This window comes from Copadichromis virginalis, linkage group LG20 (genome assembly GCF_057382275.1).
Source record: "Copadichromis virginalis isolate Kocher_CV1m ecotype Utaka linkage group LG20, C_Virginalis_male_GT1.1, whole genome shotgun sequence".
Classification (NCBI taxonomy): Eukaryota; Metazoa; Chordata; class Actinopteri; order Cichliformes; family Cichlidae; genus Copadichromis; species Copadichromis virginalis.
The window spans coordinates 10635747-10663199 of NC_140637.1; the positions used below are offsets into that span (position 1 = coordinate 10635747).

A 27453-nucleotide genomic window follows, 5' to 3' on the forward strand; every position below is an offset into this window, starting at 1 on the left:
TGATGGGATCCTCTTGTGAAGCTGCAGATGTCAAAGCACCACCATTCAACCAGGGGTTTTCTCACGCATGCGCAGGGGTGAAAGACCGTCTCATCGGGGGGGAAAAAAGAAGTTCACACACAAAGCCACGCCTGCGCGGTGTGCCTCTCATTACAAGCGAAGTTGCTGCATCTTTTTAGGAAGCTACATGCTTTCTTTCGACACCCAAAGGTCGCATGGTGTCAGGGACGCGCCTAGTCACGGGAACAGACCGGAGCGCGTTCATGAGGTGCAAGATCGCGCTTTAACACTGAAGAGTATCAAACAGCGTGCGGGGATACAGCCTAATGGTTTACATTGGGCCACAACGAGCAGTCAATGATTTGCGCCAAGCATCTTTTTTCTTGTCCGCCGTTTATTTTGCAGAGCTTTTGTATTTTGCACGGGGAGAAACGGACATAGCAAACTCATCTGTATGATCGGGGAGCAGGAGCACACAGTATGGTCCGGGAAACCAGACATTTATGGGTGGGAAATTTACCCGAAAATGTACGAGAGGAGAAAATTATTGAGCACTTCAAGCGGTGAGTAGAAACACAAATGAGCGGCGTGTGTGTATGTGTGTGTGTGTTTGTGCGCGTTTTGTAATGTTAAGAGCGGTGCACGTCCAGCATCTCTCTCTCTGTTGTGTCACATTTTAGAGAAGTCGGGATGAAGCAGGAGGTTTCCCTGTAGCAAAGTCCCATTTGGCAACTGTGCTGTCAGTCCCCCCTCTCTCTCTCCATACACACAATCCGAGCAGCAACAACAACACACGGTGCTCCTGCGTTTGAGCTGAGACGAAAAAGCAAAATCTGCTAGCACGCCTCAGCCAGCCCAAGCCAAGCAGCCAGCGGACATATGGTTTTGCCATTTTGACACGCTTATTAACTTGTCGAGCTAGGTGATAACTTTACTCACCCCTCTTACGTCTTCCTGGTGCGCATTGCCAGCAGGCTGATTTTTAAGCAGGCTGACTTTTAAGCAGCGTACCTTTCCACCGGGTGACCGTAAAGAAGGGGCTTTTTCTTGTTTATTGTTTATTGTTTTTGTGGTGCACAGTCAGTGTAAACAAAGTTCAGTCTACCCGGAGAGCCCCGTGCTTTTATACGTGCCCGCATCTCCGGCAGACACCATAAAGTCTCTGTGTTTGCTTCTGCTGTCTGACTCGACTCTGTGAGTTTGTCAGGTCACTGCTTCCAGTCAGACCTGCACACACAGACACACACACACACACACCGCGGTGTATTAGCACGCTGTGCACCCATCTATGAGAGCGTGCCGTTTGCTCCGTTCCTACATCTTAACACAAGTCTGTAGAAGCCGAAAGGTGACGCCGTCACGCCGCCGTCCACGCTGCAACATCGCCGCGGCAAACTGGCTGTGATTGACCGGGCTCGGCTGTGCCGCGGAGCAGATGTGCAGTGCTGTAACGCTGTAGTGTTTACAGAAAATGGTTGTTAAAACGGCGCTGACTCGCACAGCCTGCAGCGTGATCTGATTTCAGGGAAGATCAGACAGCATATCCATGTATACACACGCACACACATGTATATTTGTAATGCAGCCTGCCATAATCGCACTGAGCTCCATTGCTACTTTTGGTTAAGAGCGAGCCGCTGGAGACTGTGTGCCTTTAGCTCTTTGTTATCTTCCTCGGGCTGAACAATGATTTAAATACGTTTTCTTTCTATTTTTTTCCCTGCGTGTGGCTTTCACGGTTGTCTGCGCGCTCTCGCCTCTCTCCTCTCTCGGCTGTCAAGGAAATAGCAGCCCGCGTCTCCGTTCATATGCTGGAAACCAGACAGCCCCAAAAACACCAGTTTGCCCATATGAGACCTTTTTTTTTATTGTTGTTGTTTTGGATTTTTAATTATTATCACTGTGTGGGCGTCGCCATATCGGATGAAAGCTGCTAAATGGCAACATTAATCCTTAATAACCACAGTGTAACCGAAAGCCATACTCGTCCCACAGCACCCCCCACCTCCCCCACCCTCATCCAAACCTACAGCTGGATGAAATATAAAAACAGATGATATGCATTTGGTGCTTTGCCCTCTCGCGGTCTTATTATTTGCAGTGGGTTGATGCAGAGACTCAGCTACAAATATGGCTCGTATCTAATACGTGCAGCCTCCGAGAGCAGCAGTAAAAATGAGCTACCTATATACACCGTTTTATTTACATAACCCCCTGTTTGAAGTACAACGTAACGTTATGTTTGGGGGGGATGGCGACTGGCAGCATCTCTTTCTTTTTTGTGCAGTAGGGGGAACGGTGCTGGCGAGCCCTTTCCCCCCTTTTTTTCAGCTCGCTACCTCAGCTCCAGCGTTAACCCAGAGGTAGCGAGGGTATGCAGGTGCATGACAGCCCAATGTGTGATAGAAGTCATTGAAGATGGGGGACGACAGAATGAGTAAGCAGTGTGAACAGCTTTTCTAAAATGGCGTCGGGGGCTGTTCGGTGTTGGGAACTGGCATGCCAATAAATTTTGTGATCACCCTACTGTCTGTCTTGGACAGCAAAAAAAATCACACTGCTAAAAGACCCATTTTTTTGGTGGTGGTGCGGGGGGGCTATAGAAGATGATAACAGCTTATTAACTCTCAAGTGGGAGAAATTTTCTGTAACAGCCTCCTCATCCCAAAATTGAATCCTCAGTTCATCAGGTGTTTTGTCATTTTCAAGACTGAAAAGGGTGTATTCAGCAATTATAACTCCCTTTACACCTTAAAAATAAATATAGGCTATAATATATAATATAAATATACTCTGCATGTGTGTCTTGTATACACACACACACACACACACACACACACACACACACACACACACACATATATATATATATATAAATAAATAAATCAGTAAATTAATGAGGAATTTCTTAAAGAAACCCCATCGCTGTATAAACTGCTCAAACCTCATCTGTGTGTTTTTCAGTAGCTGTGTCTTCGTGGCAGCACCTTTTGCTCGGAAAACATGCTAATTTTAGAAAATCTATGCATTTATTAACACGCAATGTGGCAGGGTTTCAAGTCCAGTTGCTGGGTTACTGTTGCCGTGTTAGAAAGTATCACAGTAGGGAAAGTAAGAGTAGCAAAATTGCCTCATCTCCCTCGCTGCCACAGACATTTGTGCACATGTACGCACAGTCAATTTCAGGACTGTGCAGAACCCTGTGTGTTTTTCAACATTCCTAAAAAGTTATGCAACACATTTGCAGCTGCAAACCTGGTGGTAACCATGCTTTTAATCTATTCTGACTTTAGATATGGACGAGTGGAGAGTGTCAAGGTCCTGCCCAAGCGGGGATCAGAAGGTGGAGTCGCGGCCTTTGTGGATTTTGTGGACATTAAAAGTGCTCAGAAGGCTCACAATGCTGTCAACAAGATGGGGGACAGAGACCTGCGCACTGATTACAATGAACCAGGAACAATTCCTAGTGCGGCGAGGGGGCTGGACGATAGTCTGTCCTTAAGCTCTCGCGGCCGGGATGTATCAGGATTCACAAGGGCGGCAGGGGGGGCCGTGTATGGGCCCCCCACGTCGCTTCACAGCAGAGATGGACGCTATGAACGCAGACTAGACGGGTAAGTGGACAAAGTTTCTCTGAAGGCAGGGGGAACCGTAGTTTCTGGTAAACACCTTACCTCCAACCATCTTTCACCATCTGTTCATTTACCTGTTTGGGGGTTAAAGAGGAGAAAATGAGCTTGTGTTCGACAATGAAATCTAATAGGAATCCCTTCTAAGTTCCTCAGAGCGCAGCCAGCGCTCCTGGATTCCTACTTACAGGTAGACACTTAAGATATTTTTGTTAAAACGAGGGCACGTTTGCAAGTGTATCTGATAGTTGAATGATAGTCAGTAGTTTAAATGGCTGTTGGGGATTATCTTTGTGACCTTTAAGCATCTCTGTGAGGTGGAAATATCATTTGAGGAAAATACGGGGCAAAGATTGGATATCGTAAAATTTCCCAGGATTATTGGCGATTTCTGGAAAGAGAGAGAGAGAGAGAGAGAGAGAAAGATAGAGAATACAGAGTGGGGGAAAGAGAGAAAAAGAGAGAGTGGTCCAGCAGCCATCCCCGGGATTCCCCTAATCTGGAGTTACGTGCCCTTGTCGGAGGATTAATATCACCCCTTTTTCATCATGTAACCAAACAACCAAGAGCACACATTACATGTATAGAACACCATTGTTTGGATTAGTCTAATTTGGCTTTAAGTTATAATGCCCACCTCACTGAGGTGTGCACTTCTGTCGCGGGCTGGAGTCATGTGGAGGATCTACAGAGGATATTTATTCCCCACTGTTGGATTAACTCTGGCCCAGTACTTAAAGGATATGCGGTCATTCTAAAGGTATGGGTTGCTTTCTTGGTTCTTTTTTTTCATTTTGTTTGGGATTATGTCTAAAATCAGGGCATTACAAATTGAGTGCTGGGAGACCTCTACTGGTGATCCGACTCAGTAGAATCAACAGAAACAAGTGAGCAAAAGACTTTTATTCCCGCCTTATTTTTGTGGAGATGATTTTTTTTTCTTTTTAAACTTTCCAACAACTGAGACTTGCAGACTCGATGAGCAAAGCGAACATTTGGATCATACAATGCAAAGAGGACTGCTGGAAATTGTGACTGGAAAATTGCTACCATCCATGCTATTGGAGATAACCTACGTCAAATTTCTGGATTACCTCCTTCTTTCCTAAATGTGGAACTATAATTAAACTTTGGATACAATTACACCGTGTCAGCAGCGCGTTGCACCTATGAACAGTGTTTGATATTGACTCTGTCCAGGCTGGGACAGCATGCACTCTCTTCTGCTTGAAAGCGAAAAGGCAGACATAAACATCCAACAGTGTTTTGAACTGTTATGCATGTTGTTCACCGTTGGGATGAGTATGGTGCTACTATGAACAAGAACTTGGATTACTCATGTGACATCTTCCTCATTCCTAACTTTTTTGTGGCCATATTTCCTTCCCTCTACAAAAGGAATTTGACTACTTTGTTGCTGTGAACGGTGTTGGCCAAAGTGGAATGTGCAGGACTTAATGCAAAAGACGCAAGACTTAATTTTTCACATCAACCATTGCTGTTGGGGAATCACTGGTCAACTAAAGGTGGATTCCTGGATATCATGTATTTATTGCATCGGACTGAAATACAACACAGGTTTTGTTTTTTTCACTCCTGTTTGGATGGATATTTAGACTCGGACATTTTCCAGCACACAAAGCATCCTAACATGGATCTCTACAAGGCCAAAGTTGTCCTCATTGTTTTAACTAAACAGACACTACCACTCATTTGTGCTCATGAGGTCCCGTGTGCTGAAGACGAGGATTACGTATTCTGTTGTGAACTAGTTTTCTTCATTTTTTTCCCTTCTCCACTCAACATTTTTGCCCAGTTTTTGCTCACAAAGTTCTATCTCCCAAAATTGTATTTGGAATAATAGGTCAAGTTACCACTCTCTCAAAAGGTTGGTATGTCCTGCCCTGTGCATTTTAGCTGTCCTCTCTAACCCCCTAGTTTGAACCCCTGTCTCTCTCCATTTTCCACACTAACCAAAATAGCTGGTGCATTATTACTGCCTGTGAGTTTGAACCTTACCTGTATTGCTTTCTTTGCTCTGCCTCTCACCTGATCTGACCCCACCTTCAACTCCTTCCCCCAGCCCTCTCTCCTCTTTAGAATTCACAACGCAGCTGATATTTATAACGAATGATCATTGTAAAGATGTTTTTTAATATAAACTATTAATATTTTAACATAAGAAAAACTACAGAATCTTTTAAAATGCTCAAAATTCAAGTATTTGTCACATACCTATGATTAAAGAAATATGCAGTGAAGTGTGGGGGTGGGATTCTCCTAATGGCTAAATGCAGTAAAATAGAAGGAAAAGAAATAAAAAGTGATGTAGATCAAATAAATTTTTTGTGTTTTTCACTAATTCAAGTTTTGTTACAGTCACACTTTAAGATTTTAGTTTGTTTATATATTTATTGCTTAATTAATTTTGCTTTGATTAATTTGATTTAATTATTTGCCTGGGCCCTGAATGTGCACGTAAGCATGTTCGGTCCATGAACCATGATGCTTATATTACCTTGTTTGTCAGAAATCTTTTTAGTTTTCATTTCTGACCAGTTGCTAGTAAATATTAGTTAATATAAAATCAATTTTACTTAAAAAAAACCAAAACAACATATTTACATATTACAATTCTGCTGATTTAATTTTGGTTCTTATTGAAATGTTGGTAGAGTGACAAGCGAAAGAAAATTGTAGTCATTTGTCAGCTCTGGATCATTTTAAATGAATATCTGAATTTTTGTCAGCTTTAAAACAAGAATCGAAATCCTAAATATCATTTTAAACTCTAGAAACAGTACAGTGGCAACAATATTTTAAGTAACTGTTTTACAAAAATGACCTACAATCCTTCCTGAAACACACGCTGCACATTGAATATTATTTTTATGTAGGATATTCCTTTTGTAATGTTTGTTAGATTTTCTGGCTTTTCTCTGCCACTTATACTATAGAAGCTTTACAATTTAACAAAAGAGATGTATGTAATGTTTCTATGTAATCGTGCAACTCACTGAGTGGTGAAGTGACCTCCAGTTATTAGATTAACAGAAGAAATATTCCTATTTTGTTGTTTTCAAAATTTTCTTTTTAATTAAATTAAACATTTAGATATCGCTAAACCCTAGCTCTGTAGTTTGTGTTCTAGCTTGCAAGACAAAGAGATTCTCAACAATTAGATTCAATTTGTTGTTTGTACTGCAAAGTGGATATTTAACAATTAACCTCTTATACTGATTTTAAATGGATGTGCATGCGTTGCTCCCATATGACGGAGCCTCCATACAAGGCAGCGTTTTGTCATGCTGCTGGCATGTCTCCTCATAATTATGCTATTCACGTGTCCCAAAACAGGTGCTTAGCATGCTCCGCAGTAGATAATAATCAAACACTGATGGAAATTCTGTCAAGAAAGTCTAACAGAATTATTTTTAAGCTCGATGAATAATGTAAAAGCCGATTTGTGTAGAGTGAAATTGAAGATAAATTGAAAGGTATCTGTTGAGCAGTGAGCCTTGCGCCAGCAAATTAGCATTTTCGAGAGCACCTAGGGGTCAAGGTAATCCGTCATTTTCACAGCCGACATCGTTATAGCATAGATGTTATTCATGAATCCAGCACACAGATGATTAAATCAAATAAGCTGAAAGAGTATTTTCTCCTAACCTGCTCTACTCTTATGTATATGCAACAAAATACAGACGTGGTGTCAGTCTCCTAAACTTAAATTACCCTCAAGAATTTTCAGCAGTGTGAACGCTGCATACAGTCTTTTCTTGAGTCTTACGACCCTTAGCGAAAAGACTTCATGGATGACTTCCTGGTTACTACCTGGTTATGTCAAAGGTTTAACACTGATGAATATTTCCAGGTTTGCCACTTTATGGTGCACAGAAGATGTTAAAATGGGTTATGAATTTAATACAAAGGGTTAGGTTTAAGTGGATGTTTGGGGGTCACCTTAAATATAGCAATAAAGTATGAGCATAAATATTTTGAACACAGGTGTAATGGCCAGATTTGGGAACAAAGCCAAAAAAGAAAAACCTAATCTAATCTTCAGCATCATTTACCAAATGACAGTGAGGAGGAAAGATGCTTGTGTCATATGTTTTAAGAGGAATTGCAGACGCCTTCTGTAACGCCAGGTCTAATCCATTTGCCGTCTCAGTGAGATGCAGGCAGCATCTGATTGAGATGCAGGCAGCCGATTTCACTACAGTTGTGGATAAAGAAATCCAGATCGTTAGGTCAGCTGTTTGGTTTGAATCACCAGATTTCATTAAACTGACATTTTTTATTTGTGCAAGAATTTCCACTAATTAAATGATCCAAATCAAGTGATAGAAGACTTGCAGTGGAATCCCCACTTTAAAGCTCTAGAGCACGAACACTGAAAAACTGTAAATGTAAAACCATTAAACGTGTGATGACACATAAGGAACCAGTTGCGAAGCAAAACTCATTCATGACCGTTTCATAACCCTGACACTGCTTAATTACCTTTAATATGAAGCTTTTTTTTTTTTTTGACCATGCAGTTCAACTACGGGCAAATAAAAAAGCAAGGAAATGTTTACATAAACACATTTTTAGACAAATAGATAAAAGCATAAAAAAATTCTGCTGGGCCAAACCTTTCAAAAGATTTGCATTTAGGAAATTTAAAAAGTCAGTCTGTGGAATAAAATGAGATAATGTTGTTTTTTTTTCAAGTCTTGTTAACATTTGTATAGTTTGCACATGAGGCTTTCTTTCTTTCAGACAGTGAGTTGTGCAGTGTGGAGATTGGCAGGAAATGTTAGGGGAGGAGAGAAGAAGGTAGTGCAGGTTCTGGAAAGCACCAGAACTATGGGACCTTTGTCAATGCACAAAATCAACCTCAAGATGTTTCAGTTTTATGATATGGATGTTTGTTGTTTTTTTCTCCTCTCTCTTTTTTTCAGCCTTATGAACAGACTGTGCACACATACAGCAAATACAGTTACTAGTATTATTTAGTTACTAGTACACTAGCTTTATGAAGCTTTGACTAGACATATATTTGATTAGTTATTTGATTAGTTATACCTTTGTTACACAGATATGAATATAATGTTTTTGCAGTAAATTAAATAAGACTTCGCAGTTTTTTCCTTTCTAAAGTCTGACTCTATAATCTAACTATTTTTCCATCCTCTGATTTTAACTTGCTAGAAGAATAAACGCCGTGTTTTTTTTTTTATCTACAGAAGCACTATAATGAAGTTTTGTAACTGTTGTCATATTAAACCATATTCTGCCCTGTGTCGGAACATCATGGCTAATTTGCTGATTATAATTTGATCTGAATTCAAACGGTGGTAATTGCCGCCCTGTCCCGCTCATTATGGCGAGTTTGGTAATACGACTGCTGTAATGACACAGCGGTCGTATTACCAAATTAATTTCTGATTGCTTTATTCAGAAAGCGAGTGTTCGGGTCTGAACAGAATGTCCTTTCAGGGCCGTTTCTAATGTACGTCTTCACAAAAGATGCTACTGAGGAGATTCAGTTTTCAGAGGAACAAGTGGTGTCAAATTGTGTAACGATATAAACAAAAGGCTCTTCGAAAGTTACCTCGAAAACCTTTATCCAGGCTTGACTAATAAAACGCCTTTAGAAGTGGCTTCTGTTATAGTGTGCAGACCAGTAGGACTTTACAGCCTATAATGACATAATCTGCCATTCCTGTTATTAAGGTAGCTCTGATATATAATATAGATTTCTGTTCTGTTATAAACCAGATGCATGCCTTTTGCTGAAAATGTTAGTGTGCTATGTTGATTTACTGATATATCTAAAAAAGAATGAACATAAAGCTTATATTAACACCTTGGAGTTGACAGAAATGCACGAAAAACAGTCCGATAGCAGCATTCTTGTTCTAGAAAGAGGATTTCTAGTGTAGCTTTGGTCGCAGAAGAATCTGATACAGTCCATCTGAAAGCCATAAATGGTTTGGCTATGAAAACATGTCAGACTTGATGCTCAGTTTCCTCAAGCTGTTACTTTAATCCCCTTGGTATAGTGCTTTCTTTAAGATGGGGGGAAAAACTAGCTTGGCCCTTCTCAAAACACTTTGCCCAATCTTTCCATGTGTCCAATTATTGACAAACGCACCAGACACACCTGTTAATTTTTGTTTGTCCACTGTCTGATGCTAGCAGCTATCTTTTTATGCCCAAAGTGTAACTGTAATATAACTTGTTGTTTCTTCATGTTTGTTAGGACCGCTGAAAGTCGGGATCGGGGGTACGATCACAGTGCCTATGGACTTCACGAGCGTACTGGTAGCAGTTTTGACCGTCAGCGGCATTATGAAACAGACTATTACCGTGACGCGAGGGAGAGAACTCTAAGCACAGCTGGGAGCGGGTCTGGTACCTCCAGCGGAAGTGGTACAACTGTGCCGTCAGGAGTCGGTGGAACTATAGTTAGTGCCGTTTCTGGGAACACCGGAACAAGTGGATCTTCAGGGGCCACAACGGGAGGAAGCGGAGGGTCTACTTCCAGCGGGGTTGGCTTCTACCGCTCCCACAGCAGGAGCCCTTGTCGATTTGAGACACCCGAGCCTCGCTACGAGTCTCGAGCCCGGGAACCCTTTACTTTGGCCAGTGTGGTTCACAGGGACCTGTATCGGGAGGACAGGGGTCGGCGTGGGGAACGTTCCTACCGCCACAGTCGTAGCCGGTCTCCACATTCGACTCATTCACGAAATCCCTCTCCTCAGAGACTGGCGAGTCAGGCCACTCGTCCTCCACGCTCCCACAGTGGGTCAGGCTCTCACAGCCGTTCCTCCAGTTCAGACTCAGTCAGCAGTACCAGCAGCAGTACGAGTGGCAGGTGAGTGAAGCTTAATCTTTCTGTCAATATTTCTACTTATGTGCTGTTGTTTACCTTTGTGCATCCCAGTCTGTGGCCTTCTGGATCCAAACTGGCCTCTGCACTTGGAAATGAACTCATATTTCCGTCATTATCTGTGTTCAATAAAAAAGCGGTTTCTTCAGCTTATGTTTTTATCATCTGTAACTATGGATTGCGCAATATTTTTCACACCCACACCAAACAAACTCGGACTTGTGCAAGATGTGTGCATTTAACTTCTGTCATTCGTTAGCATAGGCTCTTTATAGAACAGGTGGCACCTATTTATGTGGAAGCTGTGTTTACTTTGCCTTTATGTCGCTTTCTTCACTAGCATGTGTATGTGTGGACAGACAGACACAGTGTTGTGGCCAAACCTGTAAAGTTAGGCTCGTTGTTTCTGTTTTAGAGACTGTGTCATATCTAGAGGCTCCGCCCAGCAGGAGATACAATGGGTGGAAGGTGACAATTGCAGAGAAGTGTCTGCACGATAGAAAAAAAATACATTTCACAAACACGGCATGACGGGGAATATTACTCCACACTTGATTGTCCCCCTCCCTCATTGGTTTTTAAAACTTTGCCCGTGTTTTATTTGCTGATAGGAGCCAAAGAAACTTGGAGAATGACCTTTGATACCTTTAGTGACACAATTGTTACGTAGTTAAGATTTGACCTGAACTGCTTTACATAAACTGGATTAAGTTGAGACGCATTTTATTTCTGCTAGGAAGGCTTTACGTTTACAGCTAGCTTGCCTTCGATAGAGTCTGGTTTCAGTATGGATCCATGTGTTATTCAGGTCCTTTATACTTTACATGCTAAACTTATCCTAAGTCTTTTTTTAAAGATACATTTGGTAAAATATAGTACTCATTTTGTCCAAAATAAAACCAAAACACAAGTTTAAAAATAAAGTAAGGTTTAGGTAGTTTGATCTCACACACCCTCTCACACAACCTAACCACAGGTCGAATTATTTGCATACAAAAGCTTAGACTCATACCATAATGGCACAGGATATGTGGACTTTCGATGTTTCATGGTATGCTGTGTGTGCATTTTTGTGATTGTGATGTCAGTTTCATTTTTGTGCATTGCCGTATGTGGCTTTATTTGTGGTAACTGTATTTTCATCCAAGTTTCTATAAATTTACAAGTAAATCAAATGGAGAAGAATCCTGCCGTTTTAAGCATGTCTGCCCAAGAGGATTTACTCCACCGCATAAATAAACATACTGGAGAGGGGTTAACGGCATCACCTTTGGACACAGCAGAGTCCACAGCTTTTAACGACATGTAGCGACACATGTGGTTTGATGAGGAAGTGCTATGGGGAAATTTCAGGAGACGGCTGCTATATTTTTCTCACTGCCTACCTCTGTGTATGGGTAATGGCTCCCCCCCTCCGTGAGATCCAGTTGGAACTGGAAATTTCTGGCCAATGCTGGCTGCCTGCCCACTCCCACAGGCCAGGCTCCGTCAGCAGCTCTTCCGGGAGTGTCTGAGCACAGGAGGAGAAAGTGAGAAGGAAACAAACAGCAGAGGGCCTAGAAAGCTGAGACAGACATGGGAATCATTTGAAATAAAAGGTGGATGAGGCAGCCATGAATTTTGCGACTCATGTACAAATGTTTTTGTACTCATAACTCGATGCAGCATCTAAATGTGAAACTGGGAGGAGAGGGGCGTGTTTTTTCTCATCATTTGGGAGCCATTGCATTTTTTTAAACAGTGGAAGGACACGTTCACAATGCATCATATGCTCTTTTTTCCAGAATGAAAATCTGTATATACAATATTTAATCTGAAATGTGGAGATAAATTATGCATAGTTTTGAAAAGGCAATGTTTAACCTTGGTAATTTTGCAGTTCCCTTCAGTTTAGACAGAACCATGTCTTTGGATATTAGGTCTTTTATTTAAAGCAGTGTTAAAAAAAGTCATATATTAACTGTTGTTGTTGTTTGTGCACTAGTAGTAATTTCTGGCATTTTCTGGCACACACACACACACACACACACATATACATATATATATATATATATTAGGGGTGCAACGATAATCGTATCGATATTGAACCGTTCGATACAGTGCTTTCGGTTCGGTACGCATATGTATCGAACAATACAACATTTGTAATTTATTTTATCAATTTTCCTTCTGACGATGCTGTCTGTGTTGAGCGCTCAGTGAATCTGTGTTCGACTACTCCGCCTAGGCTGCACTGTCGAGCGCAGATCCACTGAGCGCTCAACACAGACAGCATAGTCAGGAGGAAGAGCGCAGGGCAAGCTAGCGAGACAGAAGTTAAGCTCTCCTTGCAACATGGACCTCCCCCACTCTCATTCAGATCTGGCGTTTGGAATTATTTTGGTTTTCATGTGACGTATGACCCTGAAGGTAAGCGAGTCATGGACTAAAGTAAAACAGTATGTTGGATGTGCCATGCAATGCTCAATTACATTGGTGTGAACTAGTGTGTTAGCGCAGTTAGCTCGTTAACGTGTTGGCCGTCTAGCCCCATGCACGGAGCGATCGGCGGTAGCTCGTTAACGGAGATTTGCCGTGTTGTGGCGCTAAGGTCATTTCAACGAGATTAACCTGAAAGCACTAGTGGGAACACAACGAATATGACTGCACATTTACGCCGACATCATCCTAGTGCAAAGACAAGTGGAAGCAGACAAAAAACAACAAGCATGCTACTAACTTTAGCCGAGTCATTTAGACAGCTGTTAGCACATGATTCTCCTTATGCTGCTGAGAATATAGCCCAGAAGAAGCGGATAGTATAGCTTTTATTTTGGAAAGAGCCATTTCTCTGTAATAAACTCTCTTTTCCCAAAGATGAGTGATTCCTCAATCAGATACAGGGCTTGCAATATCGCTAGCCCGACGTCCCGGAGCTAGCGATTTTTTTCAGTCGGGCTACCAAAATTCTATCTCTTCCCTGCCCGTCGGGCTATTGTAGGAAAAATATATGTCAATGCTTTTGCATTCTTTTAGAAATGTAGCTGGGTAATTATGTCATTGGCATCGGTGAGCCACTGTCAATATGTGACATATTGAAGTCGCGTTTGAATTTGCGCTTGTTTTTTGCTTTCACTTTGCAATCACGTGAACTGTGTATAGAGAGCGACAGCACTGATCTGTGAGTGATGATAATTTGTGCACCAATTCCTCTGACATCGTCTTATTAATCGTTAGCTTACTATGCAAACATGACAAGTGAAATCTCCCGCAGCAAGCTTAAACATGTGAGAGGTTGATCGCGCAGAGAATCGCTGAAATTATGTGAGTGCGTGTGTAAAAGCATTTCAGTTCTGCTGAGCCAAATAAGACAGGTCAGGGTGAAGAAGTGACAGCCAAATAAAAGCTTACCACAAAACGGAGAAGTTATGACAAATCAGACTATAAGGCAAAAAGAAAGTGCAGCTTTATGGTTTCATGGACAAAATAATTTCTGTGGCTGCAATATGATGAGCTAAATAACCAGGGCTGCACATAAGTGGTCCGCAGGTGCGCATTCGCTGTCAAAATAAAAAACACGCACAAGGGTTAGGGTTAAATTTAAAAACTGTACTTTTGAGTTAAAATATATATTTATAATTTTAATAAATGACAAATTAAAAATGCTTGAACATTTTTTTGTATCGAAAAAATATCAAACCGTGACACCAAAGTATCGAACCGAACCGAACCGTGAATTTTGTGTATCGTTGCACCCCTAATATATATATATATATATATATATATATATATATATATATATATATATATATGTGTGTGTGTATATATATGTGTGTATATATATGTGTATATATATATATGTGTATATATATATATATATATATATATATATATATATATATATATATATATATATATATATATATATATGTGTGTGTATATATATATGTGTATATATGTGTATATATATATGTATATGTGTGTGTGTGTGTGTGTGTGTGTGTGTGTGTGTGTGTGTGTGTGTATATATATACTAGATGTAACTATATTCTCAAGTGTTACTCTTGGATAGTCAGTCACCAGGCACATCATTTTTATTGTGCATCTCTAATGCGAGAGATGACTATGAGGCTTTAACGTTTTAATTCATGTTGCTCTTTTGCTACAGTGATTCTAGCAGTAGCTCAAGCGATGACTCTCCAGCACGTTCAGTGCAGTCAACAGCTGTGCCTGCACCTTCAGCACTTCCCTTATCCTCCCTTGACAAGGATGAACCACGCAAAAGCTTTGGCATCAAGGTCCAAAATCTCCCTGTGCGCTCAACAGGTTAGTTTAGTGGTACTCTAGCAGTATGTGAGCATAAAGTGCCTTTTTTAATGTAAAAAAATAAATAAATAGTGATGCATGAAATTCAGGCAAATTTTATTTTTAAAAAATCATTACCTTTGTATTTTTTTGCTAAATGTGCGTTCATTTGCTTTATTTACAGACACAAGCCTGAAGGATGGTTTGTTCCATGAATTTAAAAAACATGGAAAGGTCACATCTGTGCAAATCCACGGCGCTTCAGAAGAGCGCTACGGGCTTGTGTTTTTTCGTCAGCAAGAGGACCAAGAGAAAGCCCTTGCAGCATCAAAGGGGAAGCTTTTTTTTGGCATGCAAATTGATGTCACAGCCTGGAATGGCCCCGGTAAGTTTTCTTTGCCAACTGCATTGTAAAGAAAATGTGAATATTGGTATGTCAGTCAGCTCACACTAAGCAATTTTTAGAGACGGAAAGCGAGAATGAGTTCCGGCCCTTGGACGAGAGGATTGATGAGTTTCATCCAAAGGCCACGCGGACATTATTTATTGGAAACTTAGAGAAGACCACCACTTACCATGACCTGCTTAACATCTTCCAGCGTTTTGGAGATATAGTGGTAGGTTAATTTTCATATAGTTTGAGAATCAAAGCATGCAGTGCTGTGAGATAATCATGCTTACTGACAGAACATTTAACTTTCCAAAGGATATTGACATTAAGAAGGTGAATGGAGCCCCACAGTATGCCTTTCTACAATATTGTGACATTGCCAGTGTCTGTAAGGCAATAAAAAAGATGGATGGCGAGTATCTTGGAAACAACCGACTAAAGGTAAGAATTTGTTTGATTTTAATTGTAAATCCTAACCATTACAACATTCTTGTCTTTCTCAACCAAAGACATTTGTGTAAGTTGAAAAGGTAAATGAATTGCTGACTGAAATTTTGTTCTCTTTTTGCAGCTGGGCTTTGGGAAGAGTATGCCAACGACATGCGTTTGGTTGGATGGATTAGCATCGAATACAACTGAACAGTTTCTTACTCGTCATTTTTGCCGATACGGACATGTTGTCAAGGTAAGCCTGTTTAATTTTCTGCTCATTATTGCACTTTTCTTTTTCTTTTTTAATCTTTTGTTTGCTTTCTAGACTTTTTACCTTATTTTCTGCCATTATTGTAGGTTGTACTTGACAGGATGAAAGGAATGGCCCTTATTCTGTATAACAACATTGAATATGCGCAAACAGCTGTTAAAGACACAAAGGGATGGAAAATAGGGGGGAATAAAATCAAGGCAAGTAAAAATATAGATTTTTCTCTGAAATTTCATTCTGTGTTATTGTGCTTGACACACTCTAACCAGCTTTTCTTCCTTCTTCAGGTGGACTTTGCAAATCAGGAAAGTCAGATGGCCTTCTATCGTTCAATGCAGGCATCTGGTCAGGATATTCGAGACTTTTATGATATTCTCTCTGAAAGAAGGTTTGTGAAATTGGCTTACAAAATAATTTGACTCCATGACTGTCTAATATTAAAACTGAACAGGATTTGTGGTTATTTCTTGGCAGGGATGATCGACGAACCCAATATGAGTTTCAAGCAGAAAGACAATATTATGAAAATGTTAGAACACCTGGAACGTACACGGAAGATCCACGTCGAAAATATCCTACCAGAAGTCGGGACTTCTACACTGAGTGGGACCCATATCAGGGAGATTACTATGATCCACAATACTTTGAAGACCCTCGGGAATATCGGGAATACAGAGCTGACCCTTATGAGCAGGACATACGTAAATACAGCTATCTGCAGCGGGAACGTGAGAGAGAAAGGGAGCGCTTTGAAACAGATCGTGGACGCGATCATGGAAGGAGGACCATTGAGCGTAGCCAGAGCCCATCTCACATTACCACTCGCCGACCTGCTAGCCCAACTGCATCTCCATCACTCTCTGAGAGAATACCAAGCGATTCAGACCGCCGTATTTGTTGTCGATCATCTGAAAGAAGTGGTAGCTGCAGTTCAATATCTCCACCTAGATTTGAAAAACTTGAAAAGGCACGCTCTGAAAAGTATAATAAAAGTGAAAAACTCGAGAAGGACAGAGTTTTTGAAATTGACAGTGGGAATGTGGTTGAAAAAGAAAAGAGGACTGGACGAAAAGAACGAGGAGACAAAGACAAAAGTGAAAAACAAAGGGTTAAGAAGCTTAAAATGGCGTCACCTATTATCCAGACATGTGAACCAGAACCTGAACTTGAAAGAGATGTTAGTCCTGAGTCTGTTCTGCGTAGTAAGGCCAGCAAAATCCAAAAAGAAAGCTCAAGTAAAGGGAGGTTAGACCTTCTGCCTTGTGTGGTGCAGTTAACACGAGTTAAAGAAAAAGAAGGAAAATTGATTGGTCATGTTGTCCAAGAAAAACAAATACAGAGGGGTGGGAGTGACAGTCCGAGACTGGCATCACCTCCAGCTGACCAGAGGAGTCCACCATTCCGCACAGAGCCATCAAAAATTGATATTGGTAAGCATGGGAAGGTTCCCAGAGACAAAAATATGCACAGTTCAGTGGAGGTCACTGACAAAGATGGTAAAATCAAAGCCAAAAAACATGGGAAATCTGAAATGGGATTTGACAGTGGCATTTCAGTGGATATTGACCGTCTAGCTGCAAGGAAAAGGCGTTTTGAAGACTCTGGTAAAGCTGATCGACAAAAGAGAACTAGTGAAGAGGACCTTGGTAGATCTGGACTTTATAAGCTGTGGAACAGTGCTAAGGAGACAGATTTGGATAAGAATCTTTTGATGAGAGGGATTCATAAAAAGGATCACCACAAAGAAAAATGTGTGCGAATGATTTCAGTTAATAGTCCAAAAGAAGGACAAGACAGTGATATCAACCCCGAAGGCCTTCCTCTGGAGCGGCACTCACAACTAGTGCAACTGGCTGAAGATTCTACAGATCAGTTAGACTCTCCCTACCTTAAAATGGATCTAGAGAGCTCAAAAAGGGAAAATACCTCAAGTTTTACAAAAATATCAGATGATAACGCTGTTGATTTGGACGAATTAAAAGAACAGAAACAAGTTATGCCTGAAAACGCACAAGGCAGAGCGAAATCCAGAGACTCTGATGGAGATGAACAATTTGTGCACATTGACCAGACTAATATTTGCACAAAACAAACGGAACACAGTCAACGGCTCAGATCCAAGCTAGGGGAGCCTGATAAGGGAGTCAAGTTTGACAACCAACTACATAGTGAGACTCGTGACTTTGAAAAGGATTATTTTGTTCAAGACTTTGAAAAATCAGTACCGGATGTGGCCAGTGATGATTTATTTTACTGTAAACGAAAGAAATTGGAGAATATTGACTTTGAAATACTCAAATTAAAAAGAGAGCGCAACTTTTCAAGTTCCCAAAAGTTCAATGAAGACATTTACACCATGTCATCATCAATAGGAGCTGCTCAGTCTTCTGAAAACGAGGAAGATGAAACAGCCCATGTCTCTTTGACAGGTACAAATAAAGAAAGAAAATCCTCTCCAACAGCAGGTGAGAAATTTTCACACACTGAGTCATTGAAAAACAGTTTGGACCTGATGCCTAGACATTTTCAGTCTTCTGACACTGAGCTACCAAAGCTTAACACGTCCTTGCTCGGATGTGATGAAGAGTTAATGCAGCACTGGGAAAGAGGGATAAAGCCTGATTCATTCAGAATGGAAATGGCATTCCAAAGTGATATTTCAAAGCATGAAAGCATTCGGAAGCGCCTTGGTCAGGATTTGGAACCTGGAGAAGTGCAGTCTGATTCCGATGATGATGGAGAAAACAAGTCCAAGTCAAATAGTTCCTTGTCCTACATCCTCAGGGATCGTGATAAGAGGATGACAGACCTGAAGCTTTCAGGCTCCTTGGAAAAGAATAAGTTTTACTCCTTTGCTTTGGATAAAACTATAACTCCTGATACAAAAGCACTCCTGGAAAGAGCCAAAACATTGTATTCTTCTAGGGAAGACAATTGGTCCTTTCTCCCTTCACGCTTTCCAGCCTCCCACAGGTGTTCAGATAAGGACAAGGTGGAACTAACACCTCGACCAATACCTTCTTGGTATATGAAAAAGAAAAAGATTCGTACTAACTCTGATGAAAAGCTGCATGACAAAAAGGAGGAACTTAAGCCACAGGACCAAGAGCGTCAGGAATTGTTTGCCTCTCGTTTCCTTCACAGCTCAATCTTTGAACAGGATTCCCGGCGTTTGCAGCATCTTGAACGTAAAGATCAAGATTTAGAAATTGGAAGTGGAAGGCCTTCGAACAAGCCAGTTGCTGCTGAAGCGGAGCCTGAATCTGCAGGAAGTGACATCCCACAAGAGCCAATAGTGCTTTTCCATAGTCGTTTTTTGGAGCTTCAGCAACAAAAAGACAAAGACCACCTTCCACCTGATACTGAGAAGGATTCATTAGTGCCAGACATAAAAAGAAATGAAGTTCAGAACTGTGATAATATCATACCTGATAAGGAACTGGAGCCAGTACAAAAGGCAGATGACAAATCAGCCAGCCCCTCATTAATCTCTACTGCCTTACCATTTGTTCCTTCCCCTAAAGAAATTTCACCACAAGAAAAGAAAGAAGTTTTAACTCCACCCTCAGATCAACCTGTGCCAGTTGTCAAAGAAGAAAAAGTAGAGCCAATCCTTGAGGTTTCGCAACCTCACTCTGTCGCCGTGGAAGACTTCAAACCTGTTGCTGTTAAGCTAAACAGATCCCCTTCACTTACTCTTTCAGAACCAGAAAATGAAACTGAAACAAAACCAGAGTTAAAAGAACTGAAGGTAGAATGTGGTGATAGTAAAACAGCGGAACATACTCCCATTGTGGAAGATAAACCTCCAACTCCTGGTGGTTCCCTGGGTGGTTTTGAAAGAGAGACTACAGAAATCACTTACTCTGACTGCCCAAAGATGGAAGAAAAACCTGAAACTATGAAGTCAGAACCTGAAACTGAAAATCAAGAATCAAAAGACTTTGAGGAATCTCAGAAAACCGAAACCGATGGTGAGGTGTGCATGCCAGAACTAGAGGCTGAAATAAAACCGTTACCAAATCGCAGACAACCCAAGAGTAAAAGGGCAAAACCGCTGTCAGTATTACGAACTACACAACCTTCCCAAATTGCTGCCACTGAAAAACCTGCAACACGTAAGAGTGAACGGATTGACCGAGAGAAACTCAAAAGGGCTTCATCTCCTCGTGCAGAAGCACCAAAGACATCAGTTGACTCTAAAACAACATCCAAGTCACCAATACATGCATCAGACTCTGAACAAAACATCGAGTCAAGTTTGATCCATGGGAGAACACGTCGGCGAAACGTAAGGTCAGTCTACGCCACACTACATGAAGACGACCAAGCTGGCAAAGAGGTAGTTGAGTCACCACGCTGCATGCGCAAACGTGGTGCTGATAAAGAACCAATACAGCAAGATGTTCAAATTTCTACCAATACTAGACGTGGACGCCCACCTAAAAGAGGCATCAAACGAGGAGAAGATGTTTCACCAGTAAAGGTTGATCAGAAGAAACTGATGGAAGAAGACACTGAGGCGTCATGTACAGTAGATGTTGTGAAAGCCTCTGAGGGCTGGCGTTCACCCCGCACCCAGAAGCAGCAGCAAACACCTCAGACTCCATCTCCTCCAACTAACAAGAAAGGAAGTAGAGCAGACAAACTGTCTGGGAGCACGACAGAGCTAGCTGAACAAGATGATATGGCAAGTCAAAACGAGCCAGAGCTTAAGCCTAAAACTGAACCGCTTGGCAAGTTATCAGAAAGGGTGGAAAATCCAAACTCAACAGTGCACAAAAAAGAAAAGGAATTAAAAGATGGTGGAAAGAAATCTGGTGATGTCGATGATGAAAAGCTAGACATTGGCCCCTTAGAGAGGAGACAGCAGCCTGAAAAGAGTGCAAAAGTTAAAACACCAAGGTTAAAACGTAACACCAAACAGATAGCTGAAGACAAATCACACAGTTTAAAAAATCTCGAGATCCGTGTTAGTGTTGATGATGTAAAAGGTTTACTCCGTTCAGAGGATGATGAGCTTGAGACCTTTGAAGCTCCAGCTATTACAAAAACTAAGACAGCACTACAAGATAATGAAGGAATAAAAACAATAGACCAAATTCCAAAAGATTCAAAAGAGCTCGCTGCACAGGATAAGGAAGACTCAGAATCAGAACTTCCAGCTGATCCAGCTGCTGCATTATTAGCACGACAGATGGAATTAGAGCAGGCAGTCGAAAATATTGCTAAGCTTACAGTGGAGCAGCCTTCTCGACCATATAAAGAGCCACCTTCAGAGCAAACTACGATATTGCCTCCTGTTGCAGTGGAACCAGAGAGTGAAGTTGAGGAGGAGAAGCGAGCTAATCCTGCTAGTGAAACTGAACTTGCAGCTGCTATTGATTCAATTACAGCAGAAGAAACATGTGTAGATGCAGAAAGCTTCACATCTCCTCCCACTTACACTGCTCTTATTCCCACCCCTGAATCCTTGATATCCTCCTCCTCCAATGAGATTATGGAACCTGAAACACACATGGTGATCAACAATATTCTTGCCGGGGATTTAGATGATGGTCCTGTGACACCAAGCTCAAATCGGCCAGGGGCAGAATCTAAGGCAGCTGAAGATCCCATTTTACTTGAAACACCCAGGAAAACCGGAAAAGTTAGAGCCAAAACCCCGAAAAAGCCAAGAAGTCGTAAAGGGGCAGGTAACAGAAAAGGGGATGCTGCTGAAGAGGTTTCTCAGTCAGAGTCCACTCCAGTCAAGTTACCTGAATCAATCCCAGAAGACCCAGAAACCAATAATTCAAAAGCAGTCACTGTTACAGCTGCGGCCACTTCAGCAGCCTCTGTAGTCACTGCTGTTGCTACTTGTAGGCGAGACTTAACAAGTGCCATAACGGTCGACACACCCAAAGAGGCAGAACAGCCCGAGGTTGAACAGCCTGTGCCTAAAGAATCTGCTTTTCATTCTGGCACAAACAGTATCTCCAGTGTTAAAAAGCACCCCCAAGCAGCAGAGCCATGTACTCCTACATTTACCCCTGCTCCTGCTTGCACACAACCTGTATCCCAGTTAAGTGTACCTCTGTTGCGGCCTGCCAAAGTGCCACTTTCACCTGACTGGCCTCAGAGATCTGAAGAAAGCAGAATCTATGTTGCCCCTTCAAGTCATGTAAAAGTGGTAACTCCTTCAATGCAAGCATCAGCTGCACTTGGAACCCCTGCAGCAAATCCTCCAATGCCTCCAGACACCAAGGCCTCTGACATTGACCCCAGTTCAAGCACGTTAAGAAAAATTCTGATGGAACCTAAATATGTGTCTGCGTCAAATAGCAATTCTATACCTACCACTATAGTCACACCAGCACTGTCAGAGCCTTCACGGATGTCAGAGAATGAAAATCCCTCTGATGCAGTGGGTTCAAGACAGTTACATTCTGAAGAGAGGCCACCATTACCTCCCCAGCCCATGCATCATAAACCATCTCCACTGACAGAGTCACAGCAGAACTGTGGAGAGAAAAACCAGCATACAATTATTTCTCCTGCTACCTCAGTAATAAGTCGAATTCCAATGCCTTACGATACAGAAGAAACTCCACGTATTTCATTAAGCAACCGAAGCATTGGCCTAACCATTCCCAAGCAAAAATTCAGATCAAACTCCAATGAGAACAGCCGATGCCTTGCTATGGATATAGTAGAAGATGGGACAAGAGGACGCTCTGTTGTCGAAAGCACTCCATACATTACTGGTTCCAGTCCTGGCCTACGGGTCAATACATCTGAGGGTGTTGTCGTACTCAGTTATTCAGGTCAGAAAACCGAAGGACCTCACAGGATGAGAGCCAAAATTAGTCAGATTCCTCAAGCCAGTGCTGGTGATATAGAGTTTCAGCAATCTGTTTCCAAATCTCAATTAAAACAAGACCCAGTCATCTCATCATCCCAGTCACCTACTCCCAAAGCAGCCCCAACTCCTTCTGGTTATGGTCACACAGGAGTCCTTTTAGCCGGCCAGTCGTATAACTCTCAACCTGTTATTTCTAGTACCAAGCAGGAGAGTTTTGGATCTGACAAATCTGAGACTCCATATCACACAGCCCCCCAAGGCAGTGTAGTAAAGATGTTCCAGCAACCAGTTAGTTCTTCTCAAGTCTTAATGTACAACCCACCTGTGATACAACAACAGCATGGCAAGAGAGGACTAGGGTCAGAGCCTCTGTCGAAAAAGATGGACCCTGGCAAAGCTGCGCAGCAGTCTAATCTCAGCCCAGTCACACACCACCCATCACTTTCTGGAACCCGCATGAGCCCCAGCCCTGGCATTGTAAATGATCGCTCAGCTCTGCACCTTAAGCAAGAACCACAGTCTCCACGAACAGCTGTTCACTCTCCTTCACCTTTTGTCAAAGCCTGTCCTCCAAGCAGTTCTCCTATCGGCACATCTGTTGTTCTGACTCATGGCATGCCACCAATGCCTAGCTATCATTCTGCGATGCATCACTCGCACTCAGAACAGTCCTCTGTCATAATTCAACCTCACAGTGTCACTCAGTCAATGGCTCATGATGCCAGGATGAACACCCCACCGATGCCTGGGATAAATTATGGAAGACGAGGTGATTCGCTGTCTGCGCCGCTTCCGGGGTCTCAACAGCGCTCAAACCCACAACAGCAAAATGTCATTCGAGATATGGTTCTGCACTGTCATTCAAGTCCCCAAGGTTCAGTATCAAGTGGTGGTGGCAACAGTGCAAGTGAAGAAGAGCCTAGACACTTTAACCAAGCACTCAGTAGACCTTCAGTTCCCCAGCTGCAGTCAGATGTAATGATGATTCACAGTGATCACAGAGGACTTCACCCAAACATACGCATGGAGCAGTACAGAGACATGCACCAGCGCATCCTCATGCACCAGCAACGGGGTGAACAGGCTGCTGTAGAGGCAAGACAGTCACGCAGAGACTCGGAGACTGGAACAGCATCTTCAGGCAATATCTCTGGACCTTCAAAGAGTCCTATTTCGGGGAAGAGCATTGACCTTTCTGCAAAGGAACCTCTCAAACCACTCGAAGGAAAGCTTATCCATCCAAACTCCAGTGAAAGCAGAATCCGAGGAGTCCATGCATCTAGTCCTGTCATGGTGTCGCCTCACCCTCATGGGGTTCACCTAATGCATCCAGGTGGTGCAGGCTCCTTTCCAGTTTACAGGGACATTCGAGGCTTCTCATCCCAGTTTTCACCACACAACCTGACTAACCAAGGTGTTACATCTTCACAGGTGAGTTAAGATGCTTTAATGATTACATTTGTGCAAATAATACTACTACTATACATTTTCAACTTAACAAGCACATTTAAACATATACATAAAATGTATGATGTCTCTTGCTGGGTTCGGACTATCAGGTACCTCCAGATACTGAACTGGGTAACCGTGGTAAAATGTCTCAGTCCCATGGGTGTGGAAGTGATTCCAAGTCTGAGACCTCCCACCTTCGCCATGCTACCTCTTCGGACCTCTCACACATTTCCCGAATACAGGGGGATACAGTCTCACCCTCATACCAGTCTCCCATGATGTCCCCTATGGGTCTTACACACAAGTCAGATCTATCTCTTCAGAAAGGCCCTCCAGCCTTCCTGTCTACTTCAGCAGTGCCCTCTTCGACTTCAGTAAAGCCACGGCCGGATGCCAAACTGGAACATTCAGGACATCATTCCGTTGACATGGTGCAGCTATTGACGGTAAGAAGAATGACAGACCAGCTCTTTGGTGACGTGTAGAATTTATTTTCAGGGAAAATAAAGACGTTTTTTCTTTTCTTCATGCAGAAGTATCCTATCGTATGGCAAGGCCTGTTGGCATTGAAAAACGACCAGGCTGCTGTCCAGTTACATTTTGTTTCCGGCAACAACATGCTGGCCCAGCGCTCCCTTCCACCCCCAGAGGGAGGTCCTCTTCTCCGTATTGTTCAAAGAATGAGGCTCGAGGCTTCCCAGCTGGACAGTGTGGCACGCAGAATGACTGTAAGTATTTGATTTCTGCTACCTTTGAACAGCAGGTTCTAAAATTTGGTTGAATATAGCTTTAATCAGGACCCTGACTTTGAAGAACTGACTAAAACGATGGATCTATGAATTAATTAAGCAATAACGTAAGAGAGTGCCATTATCTTTGTTTATATACATATATATACATTTTAAGATTAAAACTTGATATGTGTGGCAGGTGGAAAATGACTACTGTTTGTTACTGGCTCTACCCTGTGGTCGAGACCAAGAAGATGTCCTTGGTCAAACCCAAGCCTTGAAAAGTGGCTTCATCACATACCTGCAAGCTAAACAGGCAGCTGGCATCATCAATGTGCCCAACCCTGGCTCTACTCAGGTTTGACTTTAGGCATTTTATGTTTTTATATTTTCACATTTTACTGTGTTGTAAGACAGCTAAGATGTTGAAGATGTTGCTCCTTCTCTCATCATGTTATTTTTTCTTCTTTGGGTTTACAGCCAGCTTATGTGGTTCAGATTTTTCCACCATGTAAATTCTCCGAGAGCCACTTGTCACGTCTGGCCCCGGACCTTCTCAACAGCATATCCAGCATTTCCCCTCACCTCATGATTGTCATCGCCTCTGTTTAATTACCTCCATTTTTTTTCCTGAACTAAGCCAACACCAGCCCTTTTGGACTCATCCAGTTTGTTGGAAGCTGGAATTGCCTCATATTTTTATGAGTTGGACTTCTTTTTACGAAAAAAACAAAACAACCTAATTTAGCATCTCCTTCACTTCACCAAGTCCTTAAGTCACCCAGTGATGTTGAATTCCAAAAACTATACCTTTCTGAAAAGGATATGAAGGGTTGAGGGGGATTTTATTTTTGGATGAGGCTTTGCTCATTTCATTCTTGCCATTTTTGGAGGTGTTGTGCATAGCCTTTTTTCTTATTCATAGCATTCATTAAGCTGTGGATGGATACCTTCGTATGGGATATTTTTTATCTTCATAAAAGTGATTGTGATTTTTTTTAAGACTATGTCAGAAGTCATTGCACTATGTTGAAGAAATTGTGAACTTTGTACAGATTTGAGTATAAAATGATACATGTTATGGACTAATTCTTGTGATCACATCAGTCATGCTTGTGCAAGATAAAAGAAAATCATTGCCTGGAAAAACGATCAATCAAGATCAGTCATACATGCTTTTGCTTATTCACCATCAGCAAATTTCTGCTTAATTTCTGGACTCAACTCTCCATCCCAAAGTGTTCCCTGCCCCAGGAACTCGTAAGGGGACGATTAGAGTTGTACAGTTTACACTCAATGCCTCAACAGGGGACTATATAAAGAATATTTAATTAGTTTATTTTTGTTTGCATCTTCTTTAAGCCTAAAGGTATTGTTGACAATTGTGAAACTGTAAATATTATAAATATTTAAAGACTGAAGCAATGTGGAGAGACCAAGTGAATATTTTACAAGACAGATCATCAGATCTTTCTTTGGACCGGGGCAGGGATGGGGAACAGCGGGGGAGGATCTGTACAAGATTACCGATTGATATTTGCCCCCAAAAAAACAACAACAACAAAAAAACTTGATTTTGTGCCAAAACATTTTTTTGCTAATACTCAACACGCGCAATGTATCTAAAACATTTGATCAGAACATATTTTCATATGTGACTTTGTATTTTGTCATCCGGAGGGCAGATTTGATTCCTTTTTTTGTATTGTTCATAAACCTTTCTCTGTTATTACAGTGCTTTTACATGATGGAACTCTGTGTTCATTTCAAAAGGACCATTGTACTGTAGGGTTTGCAATTCTGCTCCTATTCCTGTTTTTATTCTCCCCCCATGTGGTCCTGTACTGCCCCCTGCTGTCTGAAAAACAACTCTCTTACTTATTAGGCACTGCATCTTGAGGTCATTTATCCACGACTTCATAGCAGATATGCATGCTTTTATTTTTCAAATTCTAAAAAGCTAAAGTAGGATCATAAAGGCAAAGAATGTGACTTAAACTTGACATCAAGCCGCTAATGGATGTGTTAATCATCTGTCTCCACCCCTCCCCTTAATTGTGTCCTTGAGCCAAGCTGTAAATACTGATCTCCTTAATCTGTGCTCTCGTGTATTTTTCTCTCCCCCCCCTTATAACTGTCTTTCTTCAGGGTCTTTCTTTTTGTTTTGTGCAACAAAACAACGCAGTCTGAAAGAGACGGGAGAGGAGGTGAACCGATGCTGAAAGTAAAAACCATGCTTGTCAGTTTTGTGTTGTAAATATTTCTATGACTGCAAGCTGAGTACTCTCATGGTTATGTTGAAGGCACTTATAATTTTTGATAAACAAATGAAAAGAAAAAAAAACTTCAAACAGCGATTAATATGAAAACTGTCTTTTGATCAACCTTCATTTTGAGTGTATTTTGCTGTTCCTCCATGAGGACATTTTAAACTGTAAAATAAATGGTTGTTTAACTTACTTCTGAAGATCATTAAATGGTCCGTAACTCTGTTTTTCTTCTTCTCCTTTTGTGATTTGTGAATCTGAAGGTACAG

At 41.7% G+C, this 27453-nt stretch overlaps 1 protein-coding gene across 1 annotated transcript; it reads left to right on the top strand.

The window, feature by feature from the left end:
* Nucleotides 1-27411, top strand: spen (spen family transcriptional repressor). The gene is made up of 15 exons (XM_085442855.1): nucleotides 1-563; nucleotides 3294-3614; nucleotides 9883-10497; nucleotides 14660-14817; nucleotides 14981-15181; nucleotides 15262-15413; nucleotides 15503-15628; nucleotides 15759-15872; nucleotides 15977-16090; nucleotides 16178-16278; nucleotides 16365-24165; nucleotides 24294-24632; nucleotides 24720-24914; nucleotides 25117-25275; nucleotides 25398-27411. The coding sequence occupies exons 1-15, from the start codon at nucleotides 481-483 to the stop codon at nucleotides 25527-25529; spliced, it is 10611 nt and encodes a 3536-aa protein (XP_085298981.1). The 5' UTR covers nucleotides 1-480; the 3' UTR covers nucleotides 25530-27411.
* The last annotated feature ends 42 nt before the right edge of the window (nucleotides 27412-27453 follow it).